We start from the raw sequence: 27,032 nt of genomic DNA on the forward strand, positions 1-27,032 counted from the left end.
ACATTAATATAGACTGTCCTGCTTTAAATATGAATATCAGGCCCCGATGATGACATGTTGATGGCAACCAGGTGGCAGACAGGAGTGGGGCGAGAAGAGTTCTGAAAAAGTAAGTATATTTAATTTTATTTGGTTTCTTTTTGGGCCAGAAGGAGCAGGACCATACCGATGAGCCCAACATAGAAATCTTGGCCTGGACTTTAGTCCAGAGCAGCGTTACATGCAGAGGAGATGGCGGTGCTGGGGCACTGTTTTGGGGTTGAGTAACCCGGAAGAACGGGTCTCCCGAAAGTCATACACTTTTTAGTTGCAGGGCTCCATTAATTTTTTTTCTGTTGGTTTCCCACTCACAGGCAGCCTAGAGGCCTGTAGGCATGGGAAGCCTGCAACACAAGGCTGCAGCGAAGGAGAGCAGGTAGATCTAGTGGGTGGTGGTCCCGATTGAGATGGGGTGGGAGTCTCGATCCTGGGAAGGGATTATGATCGCGGGAGGAGGGGAAGGTTCCATTGATGGTCGGGGGGCTCCAATGGTGGTTGGGTGGTCCGATGATGGTTGGGGAGTCCATTGGTTGTTTGGGGGGAGGTCTGATGGTGGGGGGCGCATACAGATCATGGTGGGTGGTTTACTGGGTAGCTTGTTGTGCCGGGAGGAAACACTCCTGCTCCTCATGGCCCACAAGCAGTCCTGTTGAGGCATTTACCTTAGTATTGAGCCCTACCCGCCTCCTTTCACCTGCCATGTTTCCCGAAGCCTAGGAAACCCGATCGACGTGAATTAAATATAGAATGACTGAATGGCAGGCAACCTCATTATAATATTTAAATGACCAACCTGCCCCCCGTAAGCAGATTGGTCGCCCAACTCCGCCCTGCCTCCATTAAAACCGGAGGTAGGCGGGTTTGAATTGGGCTTGTTTCCTGTTTCAGATTTTTTTCTGACCGAATCCCAACCCACCTGATTTTGGGATTCAGCTGGGCCTCATTTGCATGACCCACATCCTTAGCTCCTGTATCACCCTGAATGACTCCCAGCAGGAGTTAAATTCCGTGTTTATGTTTCACAACATACGTTGCAAAAATAGCTTAGCTTTTTCATAAAAATAAAATGGGTCTCTTAGCATGTTACAGAGGATCTGATGTTATTGCTTTATATATGGACACTTGAATAATTAAATAAATTGTGACAGCATGACTTTCCCCCAGATTAAAGGAATTATTTGCCAGTGTATATAAATGTGTTATTCGTGCTAGAAAGTGCATTTTGATTTTTTTTCATGATCAATCTTTTTCCTGATACAATTATTAATACTTAAGCTTTACATTTTAACAGTCTGCCTCACTGATTTTTGATTAACAGTATATATTAGTGGCCTATCTGAATAGAAGCTAACATTTTGACTGTGTTGTGAATGATTCATGTACAAAGAGGCACACAGAAAATTCCATCTGGTTGCATTATTGGAGCTGGATTTTTGGCTTATTGCAGTCTCTGTTTTCGCCCTGGAGGGCCGGCAATGGCGTCAGTCAGCTTCCAGTGCCCCACCGGGATTTTTGAGGCTGGTTTCAGCGCAGCGTGGAGCATTACAGCCCGGAAGAGGTGAGCCCCTGTGCAACGCCCCTGGTTGCGACGCTGGCTCAATTTCTGCCTCCCGCCCGATCTGTAGCACTCTGTAGAATGCCTTGTTGGGTCCGCCTGTGAAAGCAGGCGATTTGACCTGTACGGGCTGCAGTGAGGTAAGTAATGTCGACCTCAGATAAGTGTGATTGTTTTTTTTTTTGGCGATCTATGTTGTGGTGGCGTGAGTTATTTATTGGGAATATTTTTGGTGTTTTTTTTTTCACCCCCAGGCCTCTCTTTGAGTGTTCCGAGGCCAGCTGTTTAGCTCGGGATTTTTGCTTACTCAGCCAGCCCAGCGCCCTAAGAGAGGTGTGCAACGCCTCCCTTAGCGCTCCGCCCCACACTCAGGGCCCAGCTGCCGAATTTTGCTGACTGAGGCGCAAACTGTTCCCGGGTGCAAACTTTACCGCCACGCCGCCATTATCGCCCCGAAATGAGTAAAGCCGAAAATCCAGCCCTTTTCTTTCTTCTCTGGCAGATGAAATATGAGATGTTAACTTTTTTCCAGTCACTTTTTATGCCCCATCCTGCTCTCCGAAGCCAGTTCCATTCGGAGTGCTCCGGTATTTTCATTTCAACAAAAGCTATTTTTACATTAAACAGCAAAAACATCTTTCAATTTCAAAATATATATTACCTATTCATATATCACTCACACTCTACTGATGCCGTCATAGCAATCTGTCTGACATAGCCAGTATCAAAATGCTATCAAACATAAAGATTTGTTTTCATTATTTAAAAAATATCCTGCAGTGTTATTTGTCAGAAATAAAGAAAGCAAAAATTTATATTATTTTCCGTTGAGAAAGAAACATGATATTACTTCCACAATGTAAGATATCAAACCACAGGTTGGATGCACGTTAAAGCCATTGCATTGTGGTTCCATTGTGTTAGAACATACTGATGTGTACAGAAAACACAGTCCAACAATTCAGGCATACAGTGTCTGACTGGCATTAGTTTAGTTCATCAGAAAATTATCTATCCTATCACTGCTGTAAATAAAACTGAATGATTAAAAATAACTAAAAGATTTGCTTTCAGTATTCTCTCATTAACAAATTAATGGTACAGAAGTTATGCACAGTACACCACTTAAACAATGACATTAATCAAAGTGCAAATGAAATATGTGAAATCCTGCACATTAGCAGGTACATTATCTGTACAGCAAGAAGAACTTTAACAATCTATGGGGAGGCTTCCTGTGTGCACTATGTGTAAAAGAACTGTAAACCCGATTATAAAGAACAGCTTTACAGTTTTGTTGCACATAATTCAGAGAGGAAATTTTCCCCTATGATGAGAATTAATGACCATACACCAGGAATCTCCAGAATAAACTGTCAGATGGCTCCATAGGAAAAATTCCAACTGTAGGTAGTTTAAATTCTGACCAGTCATCAATTTTGAAGAAGTGAAAAATATGTTTAATTATCTTGTGATGGACAAGAACTTAGACAAACGGACACATAACATTAACATTTGGAGTCAGCAAAGTTTAGAAGGGCAACATAGCATAATTATTCCCCTGAAAACCCTTTAAACTTTTGTGGTAGTCTATGGTCCTCCAAAATACACAAATATATTATTCAAATAACCCATAAAAAATAGAATTCTGACAAGAAAAATACAGTTTATCCATTTGTAATGACTATTTGGCAAGTATCAATATAAGATAAACAAGTGAGAGATAAATGCTGTGCATTCTGATTCCTGGTCATTAAATCCTCCCCATTCTTTCAAAACTTAGATTTAACAAAAATATATTAAACTAACAGATTTATGCAAATCGTAACTTAATATCCTCTTATTACAAATAAATACAGCCTAAGTAAAATAGTTTCTGCCCCCTTTTTAATGAACATATACACAATTGGGATAGAATGAAATTATGTCCTGGAATTTCCTCCATGGGCTCAATTGGGAAATTGTGCCCAAAACGCACCGACATTACGCGCATCTAGCCGAGGTGAAATTGCGCTAAGTTTCTGTGCAAACTAATTAACATAAGCCCAAACATAAATTTTCCCATGAATCAGCACAATCAAGCAATGAAATCGATTTGTGTCTCGAACAGAGCCAATGGGGCCTCAAGGCGATAGGGTGGGCTACTATAAAAGGTAAGGAAACAATTTTTCCCTTCAGAGTGAGGCTGGAGTCTACAAGGTAAGCAGCACTTATTTCTCTGTCACTGTAATTTTACAGTAACTAATTCAAATTGTTCTCCACAGGGTCTGAAGTATTTTTAACCTTTCCCTCCCTGCAGGGCAATAGCCAGAAAATGCGGCATCCTTCAAGTTTTTTTAAGGATGTATGATTTCTGCAGCAGTAGAGCAGACCTATGGCTTTAATTCACTACTGGTCAGCTTACTTGCACAGGATTCTTTGCGCCTGGGAAATCTGGGTACAACTGAATGAAGTAACCCACCACTGAACAAGCGCAATTGGAGGAAACTTGTGTGTTCCGGTGCTAGGGCGGGGCCAGTTTTGTGGGCGGGGACTTGTTCGGGTGCAGGATTAAATAGACACACTTAAAAGATTGCGGCTACTTAGGCGTATTGCAGCTACGGGTGTAAGTCATTTTACGTCCAAATTTACGCAACCTTTTATGCTGTCCGTGTATCTGGGCGTAGACCAGGAGGAAACTTCAGGTCGATGTATTTGTTATTTCTCTTTACTGGTTGCGGCTTTGCAACAAGACTTTATAAACCTCCTCCAGGCAGTGTGCTGTGAAGGAAAAAGACTGTGCATCAGAATAATTGCTTTTACTGCAATTGATTCATTTTATGAGTTCTTGGCATATTCCCAACTATTTACAATGAATTATATTTTACAGGCTCTAAGCACCTCTATTTCATATTGGTTTCTAATGCATGCATGTACATTCTGTCCTCCCTTTGTGCAAATCCTAAAATATTCCAGTGTAATGAACTGGTGGTAGCATAAAATGATTCTAGTCTTATTAGTGAAAAGGTGAAAACATTTCCAAACTTTACAGTACTTGGACTCCACATAGAACCCTTAGTTTTGTCCCAGTGTTTGCAAATCCCTTGTCTGTAGAAATGCAGTTTCTGACATTTTGAGCCAAACAGTGGCTGGATTAAAAGGTTCATCATGCCATGCAAAAATATCATAGGCACATGAATTATGCCATTTCATTTTCTTATTAGCAGACATCATCCACCTAGCAATTCTAAAGATTCAGAAAACTTAATATGACTTCATCCATAGTCACATGCTGGTTTCACATGAGGATGAATAACCTCCTTCCCCAGGTTTCACGTGCATTTCCGGTGAAAACAAATGATTTTCCATTTTGTATCCAGCTTGGGTGCTGTCTTTTTTGCCATCTCCTGCTACACTGTGTGTGCAGTTTTGACTGGTGTAATTTGGAGAAACAGCACCCACAACAGACACATCTTCAATGTGGTTTTCATCTTTGCTGTGCTTATCAATGCAGCAGTTCTGTCTGGCTTCCTGCTGGTTATTGTGGTGTGCCTCTTCTTCCATTAGTAACTCTTCATCTTCGCCACTGTCTATATCAATGCAACTCTTCCTCCCTTTTGCTTGGAAAGCAACAAGTCTCTGCTTAGGCAATAGTTGTGGTGATCCTTTTCTGGATGCCTGCTGGAAAGCTGGTATCTCAGTATCCAAGGGCAGCCTTGCACCCTGAGGAGAGTTTTCCTCTAGCAGAACAGTGCTGATATGCTTAGGTGAAGACAATGATAAGTCTGTCACTATCACTGGCAGTGGTCTGGCAGTATTTGGTGGTGTCTGAGGAATACCTCTTTTAGTTTCCATAAAATTCACTTTAAGTGACCTCGATTTCAAAGGATTCCTGCCTTTCAATGAGCTTTTGGGGCTTTCCACTGTGCTGTTTAAATTGGAGCACCCTGGTTGGTCTACGTCAAAAGTTTCATTTGCATTGAGTTCACCAGCACCATCTCTGAACATACTGTTTTCCCCAGTCATGAAAGACTGATGCTCATTTACAGGACCAGTGCCAGCAATCCATCTCAGATGCACTAGCTCGGGTATCTTTGAAGGGTGTGGAGACCTTTCAGCTTCAGTAAAGTCATTGGTACAACTAGCAAAGCTGTCAATGCTAGATATACTCCGCATGTCCAATATTGGTTCTGTGGGAGCAGTGAGTAATGGGTCAGTTGAGCGAGGAACTTCTTCCATTTCTAGTTCTTCTTCATGTATAGGTGATTTAATAGACTGTTCTGTCTTGCCACTATTAAGATTTGGTTGAGACTGTGTCTTTGTCATTTGATTGTATATTTCCTCTAGCTTCTGAGCATTCAGATGCTGTGGGCTGGAGCTGGGGTTATTCAACCGCTCATTTGAGTTATGCTGGCTTAGCTCCTGGTATTTAGACTCTAAAGACTTATTGGAGCTTGTTTCGGACATTCCCCATTTCCAGTTGCTTGGTGAAAGGTGATTATCCAAGGTTTTTTCTTGTTTAATCACATTATCCTCCACTTTCTCAACTACAATATCCATAAGTTCCATGCTGTGAGCAAATGCATCTTTCAAGTTCATGGAGACAATACTGCCATTTCTTTTGGCTCTTTCAAGTGCTTCTCTTCTCTTAATTGCTTTCTCTTGTCGTTTCTGTTCTTTGTAGAACTCTGAGAAGTTGTTTACAATGATTGGTATCGGCAGGGCTATCACTAGCACTCCAGCAATGCAACAAAGTCCCCCAACTATTTTGCCTAACAGTGTTTTGGGATAGATGTCCCCATATCCAACTGTTGTCATAGTGATAGTAGCCCACCAGAAAGATGCAGGAATGCTTGTAAACTTTGTTGCATCTTCATCCTTTTCAGCAAAAAATACCAAGCTTGAAAATATCATAATGCCCATAGCCAAAAACAATATTAGTAAACCTAATTCATTGTAGCTCCTCCTGAGAGTAAAACCCAATGACTGCAATCCTGTTGAATGCCGGGCCAGTTTAAGAATTCTCAGTATCCTCATGATACGGAATATTTGAACAACTCGTCTAACATTCTGGAACTGGAGCACACTCTTGTTTGATTCTGTGAGAAAAATTGTGATATAATATGGCAAGATAGCTAAAAGATCAATTACATTCAATGGGCCTTTGAAAAACTTCCACTTATTTGGCGATGATAAGAAACGCAAAAGGTACTCCATTGTGAACCATGCGATGCACACTGCTTCAACATGGGCAAGTTGTGGATTGTCGTTGGCTTGTCCAAAATCATCTATATCCTGAAGTTCAGGAAGGGTGTTGAGAGACAAGGCAATAGTTGACAATACGATGAACAAGATGGATATGATGGCAAGAATCTGCAAGATACAACAAAACACAAAGAACTATTTAGTATATTTCACATAATTTATTTCATAATTGTGTTGGTTTTGAATCTTTGACAGGGAGTGTCGTTGAATGATTGCAGCATTATGAATGGAACCTTTTACAAATATAAATAAATCAGAGGGAGACAACTTGGTTTTCAAGAAAATGAAAAGCAATAGTTTCAACATTTTGTTTTGAAATTTTACAAATTGACGAGAGCTCACAGTGGTGTTTGTGCAATTTATTATTACATAACAGTGATTGTAGAAATTACACTTCTGACGGATAGCAGCACATATCGAGAATTCGCAGACGTACTGCCCAGAATTTTCTGTCTGTTAATAAATAAGGCTCCACTAATGAAAGGAAAATCTTAAGGAGCACTCCCTGTTTGGAGTGAACATTTATAAAATGGGCTCTAACATTTTTACTTTTAAAGACACAAACCATTGTTAGTAACTTAAACCCATGTTATTGACTTAAATAATGTTTCCAGAAGAAGCCTGCTGACAGGAATGTTCAGAAGTGCCCATTATTAAGAATTACAACATGTTTCAGCTGGCTGTTATATTCAACACTTTAACAGCACTATACTGGTAAAATACGAAATTATTAATAATGCTGTGCACTTAATGGCAGAATGTACTTGCCTTATTTTTATTTCTTTGTAAATGGATTCATGTATCTCAAGTGACACTAGAAGTAGAGTATGCGATGGTGGAAGTCCAATATGCTGAAACAGATTAGGTGCCTGTTTCCCAGAAAATTGGGTGCAGAGGCCTTACAATATGCTCGTAGTGTTCAGTGCAGCCCAATGCAGGTAGAGAGCACAAAGAAGCCTGCACACAAAATGGGCACTAGGCTCAAGAAGTCACTGAGCTCTGTACAAATGAGCTGGCTGCCCCATAATGCGGCTCAAGTTCCTGAGCAGTGCTCCATCCACACAGAGCCAACTTGATGGGCATGGGATTGGAAGGGGACACTGCATGTCAATTTTTAAAAACATTGGGACATCTGCACTTTGTCTCCCTGGCTCGCCTACCTAGCTCGCAGCTCTTTACTTGGTGTACCAGCTATTCCCCTTAGCTCCCAATCCACTGTCTCCCTCTACCTCAGGAAAGTATCTGATCCATAATTGGCAGGCAGCAGCCCTTCACTGGTTGTTGGCACCTGGTAATACATCTCTGGCACTCCAGAGATGAGAGACCAGTAAATTATGCCAATGACTAACACTCATTATCCAGCAAGGTCAACCCAATTGTGTATAGTCAGATATAGCAGCTGTGTTGGGCTGGTGGCATGGTGTCTGCGTCACATTATTAATCCCTGACTATGTGCTATCTGTAGGCAGCCTTACCTGCTGAGAAGTGCATATCAGCCATTCAGATGCATGTTACACAAATAATGGTTGAAAAATCGTGCACAGTGCACGCACACATTTTCAAAATGCATCTTTGGCAGGTAAAGCTTCAACCGCTAGTACAAAATTAAAAAATGACCCTCATTTTCACATTAAAGTATTAGCTACTGTCACTAATAACACACAGGCAACACTGTCAACTTATATAATTTACCTGGGATTATACAAGTAATTATTTTATGATTAACAGTTCAAATATAGAGTTGACATCAGGACAGATGACTGAGTACATTCAATGAGGTGGCAATTTTCCTGCCTTCTTCCTTATAAAATATTTAATGACCTTCTATTTAAAGTTCAGTATCTTAAAAATTGTTGAAATAGAAATAGACTAATAAAAAATTTAGCCTTCTGAAACCAGTATATGGACCCAACAATTGTAGGACGTTTTTGTACTTATGACTTTATCATATTATGCTACGTACAGTACAGGCAATAAAACATGTTCTGTCTTAGGTTCTAAGATGTAAAATGATAAAAATCAATAGTTTGGAACACTTACTGAAATCTGTAAAGTAAATAGATTCATTAATACTTCTAAAAAGATTGTAATCATGAAGGTTTATGGTTATATATGTTGTTAGTTATGGATCTGTAATTTTTAAATTAAAATTAATTTTTTTAACTTTTGCATTCTGTCTCTTTTTTTCTCTCTCTGAATCTAATCTTTCTTTCCCTCTCTTTATTTAGCTTTCTCTACCTGATTTGATATTGAATTCACTCACTCCAATTTACACTTCCTACTCAGCCCTTCTGCTGTTAATTTCACAATCCTTCAATCGGATTGGTTAAGGAGATACACAGTTGCTTTCCCTGTTCATTCATTTCCTAGATGCCCCGGTTCCCTCACAGTGACTTATCAGCTTGCAATTTCAGCAACTTGTGACGCAAAAATGATAAAAATCTATGGGCTGAAATTTGGTGGTTTGTGCCACCCGTTAGCACGGAGAGGGCCGTTAACAGGCCGCTAAGCACCTACCGATGCAGCAGTGCACTGTCCTCGCCTCCCGAAAACTTCAATGGAAGATGGGAGCGGCACTAAGAGTAGCACTGCGCACTCTAGCGCCACCTACGTGGTGACATCATTGAGCGTGCAACGCCCTCTTGGCTCCACCGGCGCAAAATTGAATTGGATCGTCTGCTTTACTGGCAGGCGCTGTTCCCATCAGGGAAAGTACATCAGTGATCCCGGGGCGGTAGCGTCTGGAGAGCAAGGTAAGTTGTGAAATTTCATTTATTTAACTTCTATTTATTTATGGCTACAGTGGGGAAGTGTGGGTAGAGGTCATTGAAATTTTCACAAACATTTTTTTTCTCATCTTCAGGCGCCAGGGTGTCAGCATCCTAGCGGCAAAAAATTGAGTGTTGGTGCCCGAGGTGGAGTGTGGAGTGTGGAACGCTTCTCTTAGTGCTCCACGCTCCTCTTTGGGGAAAACAACTGAATTTTGTACTTTGAGGCGGTAGACACTGCCCGGTGCTAAAGTTAGTTATTAAGAACATAGATATAGAATGAGGTCTGTGATGATATTCTGAATAACAAGGTCTGTGCATTTTCTATGTGCATGTATTTAGAATCTTTAGAGAGGCAGTTCTCACTATCAGTAACATATCAGAAAAATAAACAAACCAGAGAAAAGAGCTAACTTAAACATTGTTTTCTTTTCTTCCGTTTATGCAATGTTGCAAAAGTATAGCAGATTGATCAACATCTTAAAGAGAAAAGATAAGCAGACGTTTCAAGTGAAAGTCCTTTGTTAGAATTCTGCCAAGCATTAAAACTGATTTGTTCCTATTTAGGTGCTATCAGACCTGCTTAATGTTTTTCATATTTTTTCTGTTTGTATGGATTTCCAGCACTCACAGTTTTTCTAATAGATTTTTATTAGGCAAGGAGATCAAGAAATATGGAGCAAGGGCAGGTAAATGGAGTTGAGGTACAGATCAGCCATGATTTAATTGAATGGTGGAACAAGCTCGAGGGGCTGAATAGCCAATGTCTCCAAGGCACTGGTGGTGGGTGAGGATTTACAAAACCTTCCTGGAGTGTCAACATCAAGCATTCCCAGGTCAGGTGTGCCAAGCCATTTGCAGAGTAAAGCTGCTTCTGCTCCACTCCTATCTTGTGCCTTTGCAGAGCAGGCACTGCTACCCTGGTTTGAAATTTCCATTTTTTACACCAAGTGACCTCCAAGTGAGATTCCAACTCACTCAGAACCTGGAGACTGGCCAAACTCAATTTACATAAGCTCCTTTTGGCCAGCAGAGCAAAGAAACTGTCATCCCATTAGACTGAGCCGAATGTAATGTCAGTTCCCTGAAGTAAAAGTCCAGAGCACTAATTCACTGTGCCACCAAATTTCCCCCCGCCACTCTCCATTATATAGTATTTTTAACTGGTTTTAAAAAGGTACAAATGATGAAACTGCCTCTTTTAAGGAGATTTTGATGTAATCCTTGAGATAGTCCCATTAAATATTAACCTTCCAATGAAAAGTAAATACCGTGGTAGCTGGTGGAATGTACTCTCCTTTACTTTAGTATTAAACAGTCAGAAGCTTTTACAGTATTTCCTTTCAGCACGTCAGTGCAAAATTATCTTATTGCTTCCTGCCTGTTGTACTATTACAGCAATTGCTATATTTTTGTGCCTCTAAGATGTCAAACAGCATTAAAGTACAATCAATACATACACTGACAGGAATAAAGACAATGTTGCCCAGTTCATATCAATGCAGACTTTGGATGACAAACACTGGCTTCTTCGAGTAAGTGCAGCTTCACATTTTTGGAGATAGGTAAAGAGAACAATTTTAGAAGTCAAAACTTAACTCATTCGCATTAACTTTAACTTTAACAGGCTTGAAAATTACTTTTTTCCTCTAAAGAGTGAGGGGGATGATTTTCTCCATATACTTTAGGCGCTAAAGAACCTCTAAGGTGGCCAAGATGGGATCTTAAGCAACACCTGTTTGACCTGCCTTTAAGCAAGACACCATCTTGGTAAAGGAGTTGAAGTACACTTGGAACAGCTGCCTCAAGGATCGTTAAGGCTCAGATTGACAATTAAATTGCCTGCTAGTGCTCATTAAAGAGGCTGCACACCATTTTTCTGCCGAGAGCTGCATTAACGACCTCTCCTAACAACGACCATCTGAACAGGAGTAATCAAGTTGTTGCTGAGGAATTCTAGTGTTACTTAAAGCCATGCTCAGCTTTCTCTGTTCACTTGCACCTGGAGATAGACTGTGGGCGAAATTGCCCCATGTCCCAATTGGGGGCGGTAACCTTCTGGGGCCAGAATTTTTAGCACCCGGTTTGGAAGTCCCACCCCCGCCACTGAATTGGGCTTACCGCCCCTCAGTGGAAGTGGAGCCTGATCTCCGGTGCTCCACTTCCTTTGGGGGTGGGTCACCAGGGCAGCGTGCGACTGGGCCAGCAGCCTGCCACCCAAGACGGAGTGCCGGGCTGCAAAATGGCAGCCCGGACCACACTAAGGCCGCCATTGTCGAGCCGACCCGAGAGTGGGATGACCAAAAAAGTAGTGACCAGTGTCGATGGCGCCTTCCCATTTAATCACCAGCCTGAGGGCGGATGTCCGCCAGCTTTGTGACCCGCGAAGCTGGCGTTGACATCTGCCCACTCCAGCCTCGCAGGGCAATTTCCCCCATGGGACATTAAGGGGTTGGCCCGAGCCTGTGATGGGTCACCGTGGCAGTGCCTCCGCAACTTCCTGGGCAATTTCCCCAGAGGCAGTAGTGCCCCCCTCCCCTGAAGGTGCTAATGGGGCTATAAAAAGGGGCAATTTTGTTCCCACTGTGTTTGAAGAGGACTTTTGAGACACATTGGGAAACTTTCTGGGACACTTTGTCAAGGCTTAACTTACACTCTGACAACATTTTTCCCAGAAATTATCTGAGGACGAAAGTGAGTGAGTGTTGCGCTATTCCACCTTATAGGAATCACCAGGAGAAAGGTAGTGCTTGGTCATGAGCATCTTGCTAGGCGTCCCCCTTGATCTGGAGGTGGAATGGGAGGAAGACATGAGGCCAGGGAGAGCAGCACCAGCTGCTGCAGGAAAGAGGGACAGGAGGGTGAGGTGGGTTCCTTCCCTCTGCGGGTATAGGACATTTCTCTTCCTCTGGACCTCCTTCACCAGGACCTCCAGTGCCGCATCCAAGAACCTGTGCATCCTCTCTCTTGGTTCCTGAGCCATCCTGAAATGTTTCGTTGTGCGTCTGCCAGCACAGTTCACACCTTCAGTGGAAGCTATATATATCACTCTTCGAAAATAGCTTCTAAACAGCGCTTGAATGCTCAACCTGCCTCCAGCCACGTTTAAATCGCCGATTTTGAGGTGGTGTCACCAGCTGAGGTGAAATTTTACCGCCAGGCGTTAGGCACGGCCCCGAAACGTGAAATTCAGTTTTGCGACCTGAAAAGTGGGTTGCAGCGTAAAATCATGCCATTGCACACTTACCTGGAGGTGCTATGCTGCGCTGCGCTGCACTGCGCTAAGTGGGCCGTTAAGCGGGGCCTCAACATCTAGGCGTTAGGCAGCATTTGGAGCTGCATCACAGACATAGTGGCACCACCTGGATTCCATTGAGGCGTTGATTGGCCGCCTCAATGCCTTGCGGTGATATTCACTTCCTGCTCACTCACTCAGATGGTGAGGATGAAAGACCAAGCAGCAACAACTCGTCAACGTGCCCACAGGTTTTCGGCTGCTGCCGTGGATGCTCTCCGTGATGTCCTGGAGAGGCGGCGGGAGTTGTTCAGGACAGAGGTTGGAATGAGACCACAACCACCAACTTCGAGGCCTATGGAAAGAAATCTCAGAACAAGTTTCTGGGAGTGACACAGTGGCCAGGACAGCCACTCAATGCCGAAAAAAGTGGAACAAGATGATGCGCCTGGTGAGGGTGAGTATCTTAAATGTGAAATATCAAATGCTATGCTCTGAGCTAAATGTGCACTCTCTGCTCAGTGTCGTGTTTCGGAATCCATGCTCTACATGGGTAAAGGGTAAGACTGTAGAAACGCAGTGGCAAACATTTAAGGAGATATTTCATAACGCTCAGCAAAGATTTATTCCAGTGAGAAATAAAGATGCTAAGAGAAGAATGAACCATCCGTGGCTTACTAAGGAAGTAAAGGCTGGTATCAAATTGAAGATAAAGGCATACAATGTTGCGAAGGACAGTGGAAGGCCAGAGGATTGGGAAATTTTTAGAAACCAGCAAAGGACAACTAAAAAAATGATAAAGACAGAGATGATAGCATATAAGAGTAAACTAGCAAGAAATATAGGGTTAGGCTTTCCACTATGATCGCTATCGCCCAAAAATGGGTGATATTTCCGGTCTTAATGCTTTTTTTATTTTTCACGATCGCTGGAATATTGCTCATTTTAAAAACTGCTAGTTTTGCATTTTTAATTTGGGCTATAGCCTTATCGATGTGAAATGGGCCTTAGCGATCTATTCAGTTGATGCAAGGCTGGCGTCCATAGCCATGGCCGTTCTGTGCATGCCCGTTTTTTTTTCAGGAAATAACTTTTCCCGTGATTCGGGAGGTCAGGGGTCATCTGCACATGCTCAGGAGACAAAGAAAGGGAGAGAGAAGGAAGGTGAAAAGAAGTCTGTGAAGTGTGTAAAATGTCAAATGAAGAAACTAGCGATAAAAGTATGCAGCAGGAGCTTTCAGGGAGAAGGAGGGTGAAAGCATTCTCTGATGAGGCTAATGAGGCCCTGGTGAATGAAGTGGAAAATCGCTGGGGCTAATTAACCCGGGGTGGGCGTGGGAAAGCTCCCCCTCCCGCAAAATATCAAAAAATATGGGCCGATATCGTCGCTCTGGTCTCATTGGTGGCGCACGTTGGCATGAGGCAGACCAGTGCCACAAGCAGTGGAACAGTCTCGTTGCATCGGCAAGAGTAAGTTTTCAATTATTACATTTTAAATTGTAATGATGCATTTACTCATTAATTAGAATGTAAATCTGCTGGATTGCAATTAAGTTGGGTAATCTTAGGTAGCTTCCCTGTTAAGATTTAGACTGGGGTCGGAACCTGTGCCCTTTAAGTCTAATTTTGCTGAGATGTCTTACATTTAATCAACAGTATTGATTATTATTAAAGGCTTTGATCGAAAATTGTGGCCAAAGGAATGACTGGAAACAGACAGACCGCAAACATTCGGCATTTCAACCACTTTAGTTTAGAAGGAGAATTCTTGTGTACTGTGAGCAACTCTGTAACTTGGGCACCATTTCCTTTTTGGTTAGGTTGGTGGATGGGGCACGACTGAGCACTGAGAGGTCCCGGTCAGCTTTACCCAGACTGTATGAGTCTCTCCGGCTGTTGTCATTCACACAGTGACCCAGCCTGGACTGGGGGAGAGCTGCCCTGGCTCACTGTCTGCCCTGGGGCACTTAGCTCTGGCCACACGGAGGTCTCCGAGCACAGCACATGGACAGAGGGAAGTTGAGGGGAGACGGGGGCGGGGGATGGAGGGGAGAGTGGTGGAGGTGGGGGGCGGAGAAACCCAGGGCGGGGAACAGGAGGGGCCACGTTGCAACGGAGGTCTGGGGGGGGGCGAAGTGTGTTGGAGGGTTGGGCCTGGGGGCTCTGTGCCACGGTGCGGGGGTTGTTCAGAGTGGGGTGGACGGGTTGACTGCGCAGATAGCGGTTGGTGGATGTGGTGTGGTTGGCGTCGCGGGGGCGTGGCTCCGGGATGGCCGGGGCTGGGGGCTCGACATCCGGGGGTGTTCGACATTTGGGAAGGATTCTGACGGGACGGGGTGGGTTGGGTGCGAGGGGAGTGTTCCCGGTGTTGGGTGGGTCCGGAGCCGGGTGGGGGGGGCACACTCTTGGGATGGGGGGTAGGCTGTTTGGGGCTGGGATTGGGAGAGACTTCTTCACTCGGGCCTGTGGGGTTCCCTGCCGCGGAGAGTTGTTGATGCCATTGGATGTTCATTGGATGTGTTCGGGAGGGAGTTGGATGTGGCCCTTGCGGCTGCGGGGGTCGGAGGGTGTGGAGGGGGCGTGGGGGGGAGGTGCTGGGATGGGTGATCAGCCATGATCTTGTTGAATGGCGGTGCAGGCTCAAAGGGCCGAATGGCCTACTCCTGCACCTATTTTCTATGTTTCTATGTTTCTATGACACGGTGTCCCCTCCCGTTATGGTCCTGTCATTGCCGAGCTCCCCAGCGGTCCTGATTTCCCATCCTGGGGGACCTCCATCAATTCAAACAAACCGCCTCCCTCCCCTCAGGCGCCGAATGGCGCGGCCCGTGGATGGGGCCATTCCTGGATATTGTACGAGAGATGTTTGGTGTCAAGCATTAGTTCATAAACACGATCTTATTAAATCTTTTCTCTGAACGTAGATGTTATAACCATGCATTCATTGTGGATTTAATGTTAATGACGAATAACATGTGGGGTGACTAATTGTGGATTACAATATCTGTTGTGTTTCCGTAATAGTACCTAGTCAATTAGCTTATGCCATGCTCTTGTCACGTTTGCAGAGGAAGATGTCTTAAGAATCATGCCGAGCAGAGGCAGACCGGAGGATGGTCTGCTGAGCTGCACCCTCTCACTGATCTGGAAGAATGTGCTGCAGCCTTAGTGGGCACCCATAATTGTTCTGCCACCCGTGGTGGTGCAGATCCCATTGTTGCGCCGTGTGAGTAATGTGTAAAGCAGTGGTAAACCAGTGGTAATTTGATTATAATATATGAATGATGTAATGTTATGCATGCAGTTTCTGTACTCTTCTGTACTCTCATGTTAATCATATGTAATACCTCTCGTTCACATTTATTGCAGTAGTGTTGTTCCTCGTATATATGTCAGCACAGCGCAAGCATTCTCATGTCTCCCCTTCTCTTTTAATAACCTCAATTATGTTTTCCAGCTCCCCAGACTCCCCTGGTGCCTGTGCAGCAACATGTGTACCACTGCAGGTCGTGATCACCATGGGTGACGAACAGCAAAGTGAGGAGGAGGAGTAGGATGATGAACCTGATATCCCATCTGTGCTACCTGCGGCCACGTCATCCTCAACGGATAAAGTAGCGGGGCCAAGTGGTTTGCAGCAGGCCACTCCAAGTCGTCCAGTGCCCACGCCGACCCTGCAGAGGTTGGGTCGGCAAGGTAGGCACGCGCTGCGATGGGCAGATGTCAACGAGGACATGGTGTCACTGTCGAGGGCAAGCGTCGACATAGGTCGAGAGCTCCTCCAGCCAATTGGTGGGTTCACCGGCAACATTGCTAAACTGTCTGCAAGAATAACGGAAGGCATGGAACAGATAGTTGAGGCAATGGGGCGAACGACCGACTTTGTCGATGCACTGTGGCATGCAGTAGTTTCAGGATACAGCACTGCACCCAAAGTGCCGCACCACCATCCAGCACGACTGATGCGAGACAGGAGGAAGAACTTCCTTCTGATTCGGAAGATGTTTCTTCGCAAACGTCTTCTCCTCCATCCACTAAGGTCATTCTGCTGATGTCACCCCCCCCACCCCCACCCCCCCACCCCACCCCACCCCCCGCCACAGCAGCAGTCCTTGAGGTACTCTGGTGCAAGACATCTTGGTCCTGTTACTCGGGGATTATGTGGGAAATGGGGGGTTACAACAAGGGGGGGGGTCAAGTTACAGGAGGGAAGTGTGGCCACATCTAGGGACGGGGGGCCGTATATTATTATTGTTATTAAAAAAAAGTTGTTGAATGTTGACTGTTGGGCATGGTGGGAGGGTGTTGTTGTATTAAAAATGTTGTTCACTGTTGGGGTTTGGGGAAGGGGTGGTGGGTGTTATATATGTTTGTTAACAAAATTTTAAAAGTACCTATTAAATTATTAATTTTTTAAATTTAAGTTTAAAATTGTTGTTAATTGTCTTCTAATAACGTAAGGTAAAACATCAATACAAGAGTTGCAAACAATGGCCAGGCCAGGCCAGGCAAGGGTGAAAAGTAACGCAACTGTAACTGTCACCAACATAACTTCACACAAAGCGTTCATTTATGTACTGCTGACGCAAGAGTTTTGCAACTGCATAACTACCATGGGGCTTTTCCAGTGGTGTGGGTGGGGGGTGGGGACATGGGTTCATCGCCAGGATGATTGTCCTCCCTGAGGTCCTCATCCTCCTCCTTGTCCTCCTTTTCTATCTCCCCTCTCTCCTGAGGTAGACCGGCAGTCTCATCGGCCAATTGTTGTCCTCTCCTGATAGCTAGGTTATGCAACATGCAGCACACCACAATGAACTCAGCGACCTGGTCAGGGTGGTACTGTAGGTTGCCTCCTGAGTGGTCCAGGCATTTGACGTGCTGCTTCATAACTAATTGTCTTTTTGACGATATTGCATGTGGTTATATGGCTTTCATTGTAGCGCTTCTCGGCTTCTGTCTGGGGCTTACATAGGGGGGGTCATGAGTGAGCTGGCAAGGCCATATCCTATATCCCCCAACATCCAACCGTGCCATCCAACTCTTAAACAGGTCAGAGACAGTGCTCTCATGCAAGTTGTGCACATCATGGATACTCCTTGGAAAATTTACATTTACTGCCATGATTATTTGCTTGTGGTCGACAACGAGCTGCACATTACATTCAGGGAGTGGAATTCCTTTTGGTTCCGAAACACCTCTGCACCTTGCAAAGGTGCTTGCAGGGCGGTGCGCGTACAGTCTAATGCTCCCTGCACCTAGGGAAGTTTGCTATTCTCGAGAAACCCAAAGCTCTCTCAGTCTGTGCCTCCCCGGTCATAGGGAAGCTTATAAAGTCCATCCTGCATGTGTAAAAGGCTTCAGTCACTTGTCGAATGCAGCAATGTGTAGTGTGCTGAGAGATATCGCAAATGTCGCCAGCTGAGGCCTGAAAGGAGCCCGATGCGTAGAAGGAAAGTGTAGCAGTAATCTTAACCTCGATGGGCAGTGCGGTCCTGATGGTGCCAGTAGGCTGCAGATCTCCCTTAATTAGCTGGCATATCTCACAGATGACCTCCTTTCGGAATCGCAGCCTTCTAATGCATGTATGATCGGACAAGTCCAGGTATGATCGCTTATCCTTGTAAATGCGTTAGGTGTAACGTGTCCTCCTTGTGAGAAGCCTGCCACCTCTTTGATTGGGCACATAATGCTCTTCAATAAACCTTCTCCTGTCTCTATTCTGCAGCATGTGATTAGTCATCAATACTGGTTGAGAAATTACAGAAATTACATCACTATAAATCGCTATAAATGCACTTACTTTGTCCTCAGCAAATACAAATGTGATTAGATGATTGGTGTCATGTTTGTCACCTCACATAACTGTAACCTTTATGTAACAACACTGTACACTGTATACATCTGAGAAATGCACACCTTGACCACAGGGGGTGAACTTGTGGGAGACACTCCTCACCTGGTCATCCAGGTATATAAAGGGAGGTCCCACGCAGGGCCATCACTTCTTGGTCCTGTGAATAAAGATACAGGTCACAGAGTGACCTTGTCTCCAGTATGTGCCTCCTGTTGATTTGCTGTAGTGTGTAAGGACACAACATTTGGCGACGAGAAACAGGAATCAACAATCCAAGAGAATGGCCACCGGTAGCACGGAGGTACGGTACTGTGTTGGTGAGGACTAGGGCGATTTAGTTGAGAGGCTCCAGTAGAGCTTTGTCACGAAGGACTGGCTGGGAACGGCAGCGGCTGACAAGCGAAGGGCGCATCTACTTACCAGCTGTGGACCTAAGACGTACGCGCTGATGAAAGACCTGCTCGCACCCGAGAAGCCGGCGGACAAGACCTTCGAAGAGCTCAGCAAACTGAACGGTGAGCACCTCAAACTGGCGAGTAGTATACACATGGCCCGACACCGATTCTATACGCACCGACATTGGGAAGGGCAGAGCATACCGGACTTCGTTGGGGACCTTCGGCGCTTGGCCAGCCTCTGTAAGGTCACAGATGCCTGCAGTGGGAGATGTTACGGGATTTCTTCATTGAGGGCATTGGTCATGTCGGGATTTTTAGGAAGCTAATTGAGACCAAGGACTTGACCTTGGAAGCAGCGGCGTTGATGGCTCAAACCTTCATGGCGGGGAGGAGGAAACCAAGATCATATATGCGCGCAACTCTGCTCCCAGCGTGGCGATGGAGCAGGGAGTAAACATGGTAAACGCGACTCAGAACCCTGCAGGCAGGCAAGGGCATTTCGACAACAACCAGGCAGTAACAGACTATTGGGTGGGTCCACAACAGAGACAATGGCAGGTTGAACGGACATTTACACCATCACAAGGGACAATATGTCCCGGGATGGGACCATTGACACCCACAAACAGAGTGCTCAAGAGTAATCAAAGAGACAATCAGAGAGAAATGCCTGGTAGCTGCTCTTTTGTTCACAACAATCTCAGCTTATGCTGAGGTGCGGGGGCAAACATGCTGTGAAGACCTGCCGGTTTCAACAATTCATCTGCAGAAATTGTAACTTGAGTGGACATTTAGCCAGGATGTGCAGGAAGCCCACAGCGAGGCTGGTTTACAAAGTGGATGAACCACAAGAGGGGCCTGCAAGGCAGGGGTATGCCTGGGACACAGCAATGGATGCTGAAGTTCAGCGGGTCCAGGTGGCAAACATCCACAGCTCATACACAAAAATGCCATCTATGATGATGAGAGTACTGTTAAACAGCATCCTGGTACGCATGGAGCTGGACACAGGAGCCAGCCAATCACTTATGAGTGTCTAACAATTCGAGAAACTATGGCCACTCAGAGCCAGCAGACCCAAACTAGAACACATTGACACGCAATTACGGACGTACACCAAAGAGATCATCCCAGTGCTAGGCAATGCAAGCAATGTTGGTGGTCACACATAATGGATCTCAGAACCGGCTGCCACTTTGGATTGTCCCGGGAAATGGTCCCGCACTTTTGGGGAGGAGCTGGCTAGCCGAGGTGAACTGGAAATGGGGGGATGTGCACGCCATTTCATCTGTGGAGTGAAGTTCATGCTCACAGGTCCTACAAAAGTTCGAGTCATTATTTCAACCTGGCATCGGGACTTTCAAAGGCACCAAAGTAAGGATACGCATCACCTCGGACGCCAGACCAGTGCACCACAAAGCCAGAGCTGTGCCGTATGTGATGCGGGAGAAAATTGAGAGTGAGTTGGACAGGTTGCTAAGAGAGGGCATAATTTCGCCTGTTGAATTCAGCGACTGGGCAAGCCCCATCATCCCTGTTCTAAAAGCGGATGGCTCGGTCAGGATCTGTGGCGACTACAAGGCCACCATCAACCAAGTGTCCCTTCAGGACCAATACCCGCTTCCGAGAGCGGAGGATCTTTTTGCCACGCTGGCAGGCGGCAAGCTGTTCACCAAGTTGGACCTCACTTCGGCATACATGACCCAGGAACTGGCCGAAGAATCCAAGCTACTGACCACCATCACCACGCACAAGGGACCGTTAATCTACAACAGGTGTCCATTTGGCATTCGTTCAGCAGCCACCATCTTTCAGAGGAACATGGAAAGCCTGCTCAAATCCATCCTCGGAACAATCGTATTTCAGGACGACATCCTTATCACGGATCGAGACACCGAGGAACACCTCCACAACGTGGAGGAGGTGCTACGCCGACTGGACCGGCTAGGCCTGCGACTAAAGAATTCCAAGTGTGTGTTTTTGGTCCCAGAGGTCGAGTTTTTGGGCAGGAGGGTTGCTGCAGACGGGATCCGGTCCATCGAATCCAAAACAGAGGCGATCCGTCGTGCGCCCAGGCCCAGCAACACATCGGAGTTGCGTTAATTTCTGGGACTATTTAACTATTTCGGGAACTTTCTGCCGAACTTAAATACATTGCTGGAGCCGCTATACGTGCTCCTGCGTAAGGGTTGCAATTGGTATTGGGGGGACTTTCAGGAATGGGCTTTCAATCGAGCGTGGAACCTGCTTTGTTCTAATAAGTTATTGACCCTTTACGACCCCTGTAAGAAATTGGTTTTGACATGTGGTGCTTCATCCTATGGGGTTGGGTATGTGTTGCAGCAGAGTAATGGTGAGGGCCAACTCCAACCTGTGGCTTATGCCTCCAGGTCGCTCTCCCAAGCAGAAAGGGGGTATGGGATGGTTGAAAAGGAAGCACTCGCATGTGTCTATGGGGTGAAAAAGATGCACCAGCACCTTTTTGGCAGAAGGTTCAAGTTAGAAATGGACCACAAGCCGTTAACATCCCTTTTGTCCGACAGCAAAGCTGTCAATGCCAATGCGTCAGCTCGCATACAGCGATGGGCTCTCAAGCTGGCTGTGTATGACTACACCATATGGCACCGGCCAGGCACCGAAAATTGCATTGACGCGCTCAGCAAGCTTCCACTGGCCACCACTGAGGGGGCAGCGGAGCAAAGCGCGGAGATGGTCATGGCTGTCGATGCCTTTGACAGCGCAGACTCCCCCATCACAGCCCACCAGATCAAAACCTGGACAAACAGAGATCCCCTCCTATCTCTGATTAAGAAATGTGTCCTGACTGGGGATTGGGCGCCCGTACACGGAGCATGCCCTGAAAAGGTCAGACCATTTCACAGACGGATGAATGAACTCTCCATCCAAGCCGACTGCCTACTTTGGGGCAGCCGGGAAGTCATGCCCCAGAGGGGTAGGGAAGCATTCATCAGGGAACTCCACAGCGAGCACCCAGGCATCGTGCTTATGAAAGCCATTGCCCGGTCACATGTATAGTGGCTGGGAATTGATGCAGACCTGAAACACTGTGTTCGCAGGTGCACAACGTGTGCCCAGCTGGGCAATGCCCCCAGGGAGGCCCCACTCAGCCCGTGGCCCTAGCCCACCAAGCCATGGTCACGTATTCACGTAGACTACGCGGGCCCGTTCATGGGAAAAATGTTCCTCATTGTTGTTGATGCGTACTCGAAATAGATCGAGTGCATCATATTGAATTTGTGCACGACATCCACCACAGTGGAGAGTCTGCATGCGGTCTTTGCGAGCCACGGCTTGCCGGACATCCTAGTTAGCGACAATGGCCCGTGTTTCACTAGCTATGAATTCCGGGAGTTCATGTTGAGTAATGGCATCAAACATGTCAGGACAGTGCCGTTCAAGCCGGCTTCCAATGGCCAGGCGGTCCAAATCATAAAGCAAAGCATACTCCGGATTCAAGGACCCTCCCTTCAATACCGTCTATTGCGCCACCTGCTGGCCTACAGGTCCCGACCGCACTCGCTCACGGGAGTCCCGCCAGCGGAACTACTCATGAAACATACACTTAAAACTCGGCTGTCCCTCATTCATCCAGTCTTGTCAGACATTGTTGAGGGCAAGCGCCAGTCCCAAAATTAGTGCCATGACCGTAACTCAAAGGGGAGATGGATAGAAATCGATGACCCTGTATTTGTTCTTAATCACGCAGTGGGGCCCAAGTGGCTTGAGGGTACTGTAATTGGTAAAGAGGGGAATAGGTTCATAGTGGTCAGACTCAACAATGGGCAGATATGCCACAAACATCTGGACCAAGTAAAAAAAAAGGTTCAGCATGGACACTGAGGAACCTGAGGAAGATCATGAGATGCTGCCCACATCACTGCCAGTGAATGAGCAACAAGAACCGTCAGCAGCATGCACAGTCCCTGCGGTCAGCACGGACGAGCCAGAATCACCACAGGTGACAAAGACGCATGCCAAGGCTCAACAACCAGAGCCCCAACTGTGGCGCTCAACGAGAGAGCGTCAACCGCCTGAAAGACTCAATCTTTGACCCAAAGACGTTGGGGGGTGGTGATGTCATGTTTGTAACCTCACATAACTGTAACCTTTATGTAACAACACTGTACACTGTATACACCTGAGAAATGCACACCTTGACCACAGGGGGTGAACTTGTGGGAGACACTCCTCACCTGGTCATCCAGGTATATAAAAGGAGGTCCCACGCAGGGTCATCACTTCTTGGTCCTGTGAATAAAGGTACAGGTCACAGAGTGATCTTGTGTCCAGTATGTGCCTCGTGTTGATTTGCTGTAGTGTGTAAGGACACAACAATTGTCAAGAGTGAAACACGTCCTTACTCCACTTACAAATTGCTTCCCCTGACAAGCACTTCAAACAGCCTTTTATTAAAGATCCTCCGATTTATAAAATGGAGTCTGTAGTGCCGAGTTAAGGTCAAGTGATTGCAGCTTTTCTTCAGCGTCTTTTTGGGTCAGTGATCATTTGGGCGAATTATGGGCCTAAAAGTAGTGCTCGATGATCATCTGGGCGATAATCGGGCGCTAGTTTCCATTATAACCAGTATTCTCACTGTTGCATGAGGATGACGTCAGATTTTTTTTTTAAATAGGCTGGGCGATGCAGCTCATTCCTGTATGCCGAAAGTTGCGCCGGCGATAAATGGTCTATAATCGGGCGCTAGTTTCCATTTTTCAGCAAAAATGGGCGAAAACCTGAATCTCAGCGCTTATATGGGTGCTAAATGGGCGATGACGTGCCGAACGTCTAGCCCTAAAAAGACAGTAAGAGCTTCTACAGGTATATAAAAAGGAAACGAGTAGCTAAATGAAACGTTGGTCCCTTAGAGGATGAGACCAGGGAATTAATAATGGGAAACAAGGAAATGGCCGGGACTTTGAATAATTATTTTGTATCGGTCTTCATGGTAGAGGACACTAAAAACATCCCAATAATTGATAATCAAGGCGCTATTGCGGGGGAGGGATATGGGGCGGGAACTTAAAACAATCACTATCACTGGAGATAAAGTACTAGGCAAACTAATGGGACTAAAGGTGGACAGGTCCCCTGGACCTGATGGCCTGCATCCTAAGGTCTTAAAAGAAGTGGCTGCAGAGATAGTGGATGCATTGGATGTAATCTACCAAAATTCCCTGAATTCGGGAGCGAACCCAGCGGACAGGAAAACCGCAAATGTAACGCTCCTATTTAAGAAAGGAAACAGAAAGCAGGAAATTATAGACCAGTTAACCTGACATCTGTTGTTGGGAAATTGCTGGCATCCATCAATAAGGAAGTAGTAGCAGGATATTTAGAAAATCATAATGCAGTCAAGCAAAGTCAGCATGGTTTTATGAAAGAGAAATCATGTTTGACAAATTTGCTGGAGTTCTTTGAGGATGTAACAATCAGAGTGGTTAAAGGAGAACCAGTTGATGTTGTATATTTGGATTTCCTGAAAACATTCGATAAGGTGCCACACAAAAGGTTACAGCACAAGTTAAGAGCTCATTGGGTTGGGGGTAATTTATTAGGGTGGATAGACAATTGGCTAACTAATAGAAAAGAGAGTCAGGATAAATGGGTCATTTTTAGGTTGGCAAACAGTAACTAGTGGGGTGCCACAGGGATCAGTGCTGGGGCCTCAACTATTTACAATTGATATTAATGACTTGGATGAAGGAACCAAGTGTAATGTAGCCAAATTTGCTGATGATACAAAGATAGGTGGGAAAGCAAGTTGTGAGGAGGACACAAAAAATCTACAAAGGGATATAGATAGGCTTGATGAGTGGGCAAAAATTTGGCAGATATAGTATAATGTGGGAAAATGTGAGGTTATCCACTTTGGTAGGAGAAATAAAAAAGTAAATTATTATTTAAATGGGGAGCGATTACAAAATGCTGCAGTACAGAGGGATCTGGGGGTTCTTGTGCATGAAACACAAAAAGTTAGCATGCAGGTACGGCAAGTAATCAGGAAGGCAAATGGAATGCTGGCCTTTTTTGCAAGGGGAATGGAGTATAAAAGTAGGAAAGTCCTGCTCCAGCTGTACAGGGCATTGGTACGACCACACCTAGAGTACTTTGTATAATTTTAGTCTCCTTATTTAAGGAAGGATATACTTGCATTGGAGGCAGTTCAGAAAAGGTTCACGAGGTTGAGTCCTGAGATGAAGGGGTTGTCATATGAAGAAAGGTTGAACAGGTTGGGCCTAACCTCCTTGGAGTTTAGAAGAATGAGAGGTGATCTTATTGAAACATATAAGATTCTGAGGGGGCTTGACAGGGTAGATGCAGAGAGGATATCTCCGCTCATGGGGGAATCTAGAACTAGGGGGCATGGTTTCAGAATAAGGGGTCGCCCATTTAAAGCAGAAATGAGAAATTTCTTCTCTGAGGGTCGTGAATCTTTGGAATTCTCTACCCCAGAGAGCTGTGAAGGCTGGGTCTTTGAATATATTTAAGATGGAGATAGACAGATTTTTGTGTGATAAGAGAGTCAAGGGTTATGGGGAGCTGGCGGGGAAGTGGAGTTGAGGCCAGGATCAGATCAGCCATGATCTTATTGAATGGTGGAGCAGGCTCGAGGGGTCAAATGGCCTACTCCTGCTCCTATTTCTTATGTTCTCATGTTCTTATGTGAGGCCAGATGCAAGGTTCCCATTGAAGCCTCACCCATTGCAAGGGCATGCATGCGCTGTTAACCTTGGTACTTGGTTCTGAAGACCCACCCCCGATGTTGTTAACTCCTCAGTCTTTATATGCATCTCAAAGATGGTAGCCTCCCCGTTACAGTTCAATCCTGGCCCCCTAATTCAAACATTGCCACAATTACATCGAACTGTGAAGACTCTCATACAGTAATATCTACTAAACTATGTAAGGCACTGATAGAAGGCCTCTAACTCAGACAATGTCTTTAATCTTACAGGACAAGCTCGCCCACAACCGCAGGGAGCAGATGCGGACTGCAGGAGTAGACTCTGAACTCCAGGACCTGACTCCATTTGAGGAACTCGTCTCAGCCCTGATGGGTGTTCAAGTTGGTACCATGGTGGTTGGTGAGGTCGATCCCCCTGGGGACAGTGACAGTATGTTGAGTTCCTTTGCAGCATCCAGCAGGCCACTTAGGCCTGACACCACAATCCTTCAGCTCTTTCCATGAGACTGCCATTCTCAAATGCATTTGCCCATCTTGGCCCCCTCCCCTGCAGGTAACCATTCTTCTCTGGCTTTGTGGTTTCAGATAATGACTCCGACAGCCAGGGGCCTGCACTGCAGGTGACGGTGGAGAGGACGAGGAGGTGGAGGACACCTCTCTGGACGTGACAAAGGATCCAGCGTCCTCACAGAGCGGAACCAGCAGCTTTTGGTCAGAAGGCGTGGTCGGGGAGATGGAGGTGGGTGATGCTCCGGGGCCCAGTGACCTGCAGCAATGCCATGAGGGATGGGAGATCAGGGGGCCAGCTCCCCGGAGAGTGAGTGCGCACCTGAGTGATGCTCAGCAGCACTCTGATGATAAGGCTGACTGAGAGGATCTCACAAGACAGTCATTGCAGATGCACAGTGATCTGCTGGGTGTTTTGTCAAGGGTGCCCGAGAGTGTCAATGCATTTGCTTTGAGTGTGGTGAAGGCTACCTCAATGATTTCATTTGTTTCTCAGCAGCCCATCGAACCCATCCTTGGTAGATACCAATGGATGTTGGATGCCTCATGTGACCATGGGGTCCTAGACATGATGGCACGGGATATGGCTGACATGGCAGTAGCCATTGAGCACCAGGCCGATGCTATGGTAGGCCTGCAGACTGTCATGTCATCAGTGCGCAGTGGCATCAATCAGCTCTATGGTGTGCTGCAGTCTGCCCTGATGCAAAGCCAGCTTGAATC

General features: G+C 45.8%; 1 protein-coding gene across 1 annotated transcript in view; it reads right to left on the reverse strand.

Moving 5' to 3' along the window:
• Positions 1–4,858: 4,858 nt before the first annotated feature.
• The window catches only part of kcnb2b (potassium voltage-gated channel subfamily B member 2b), a 528,359-nt gene continuing 506,185 nt past the window's right edge, over positions 4,859–27,032 (reverse strand). Inside the window, exon 2 of the mRNA XM_070875283.1 lies at positions 4,859–6,946. Coding sequence (XP_070731384.1) covers positions 4,859–6,946 — 2,088 coding nt within the window. The remainder of the gene's footprint in view (positions 6,947–27,032) is intronic.

The sequence above is a fragment of the Pristiophorus japonicus genome, chromosome 1 (genome assembly GCF_044704955.1).
Source record: "Pristiophorus japonicus isolate sPriJap1 chromosome 1, sPriJap1.hap1, whole genome shotgun sequence".
Taxonomy (NCBI): domain Eukaryota; kingdom Metazoa; phylum Chordata; class Chondrichthyes; family Pristiophoridae; genus Pristiophorus; species Pristiophorus japonicus.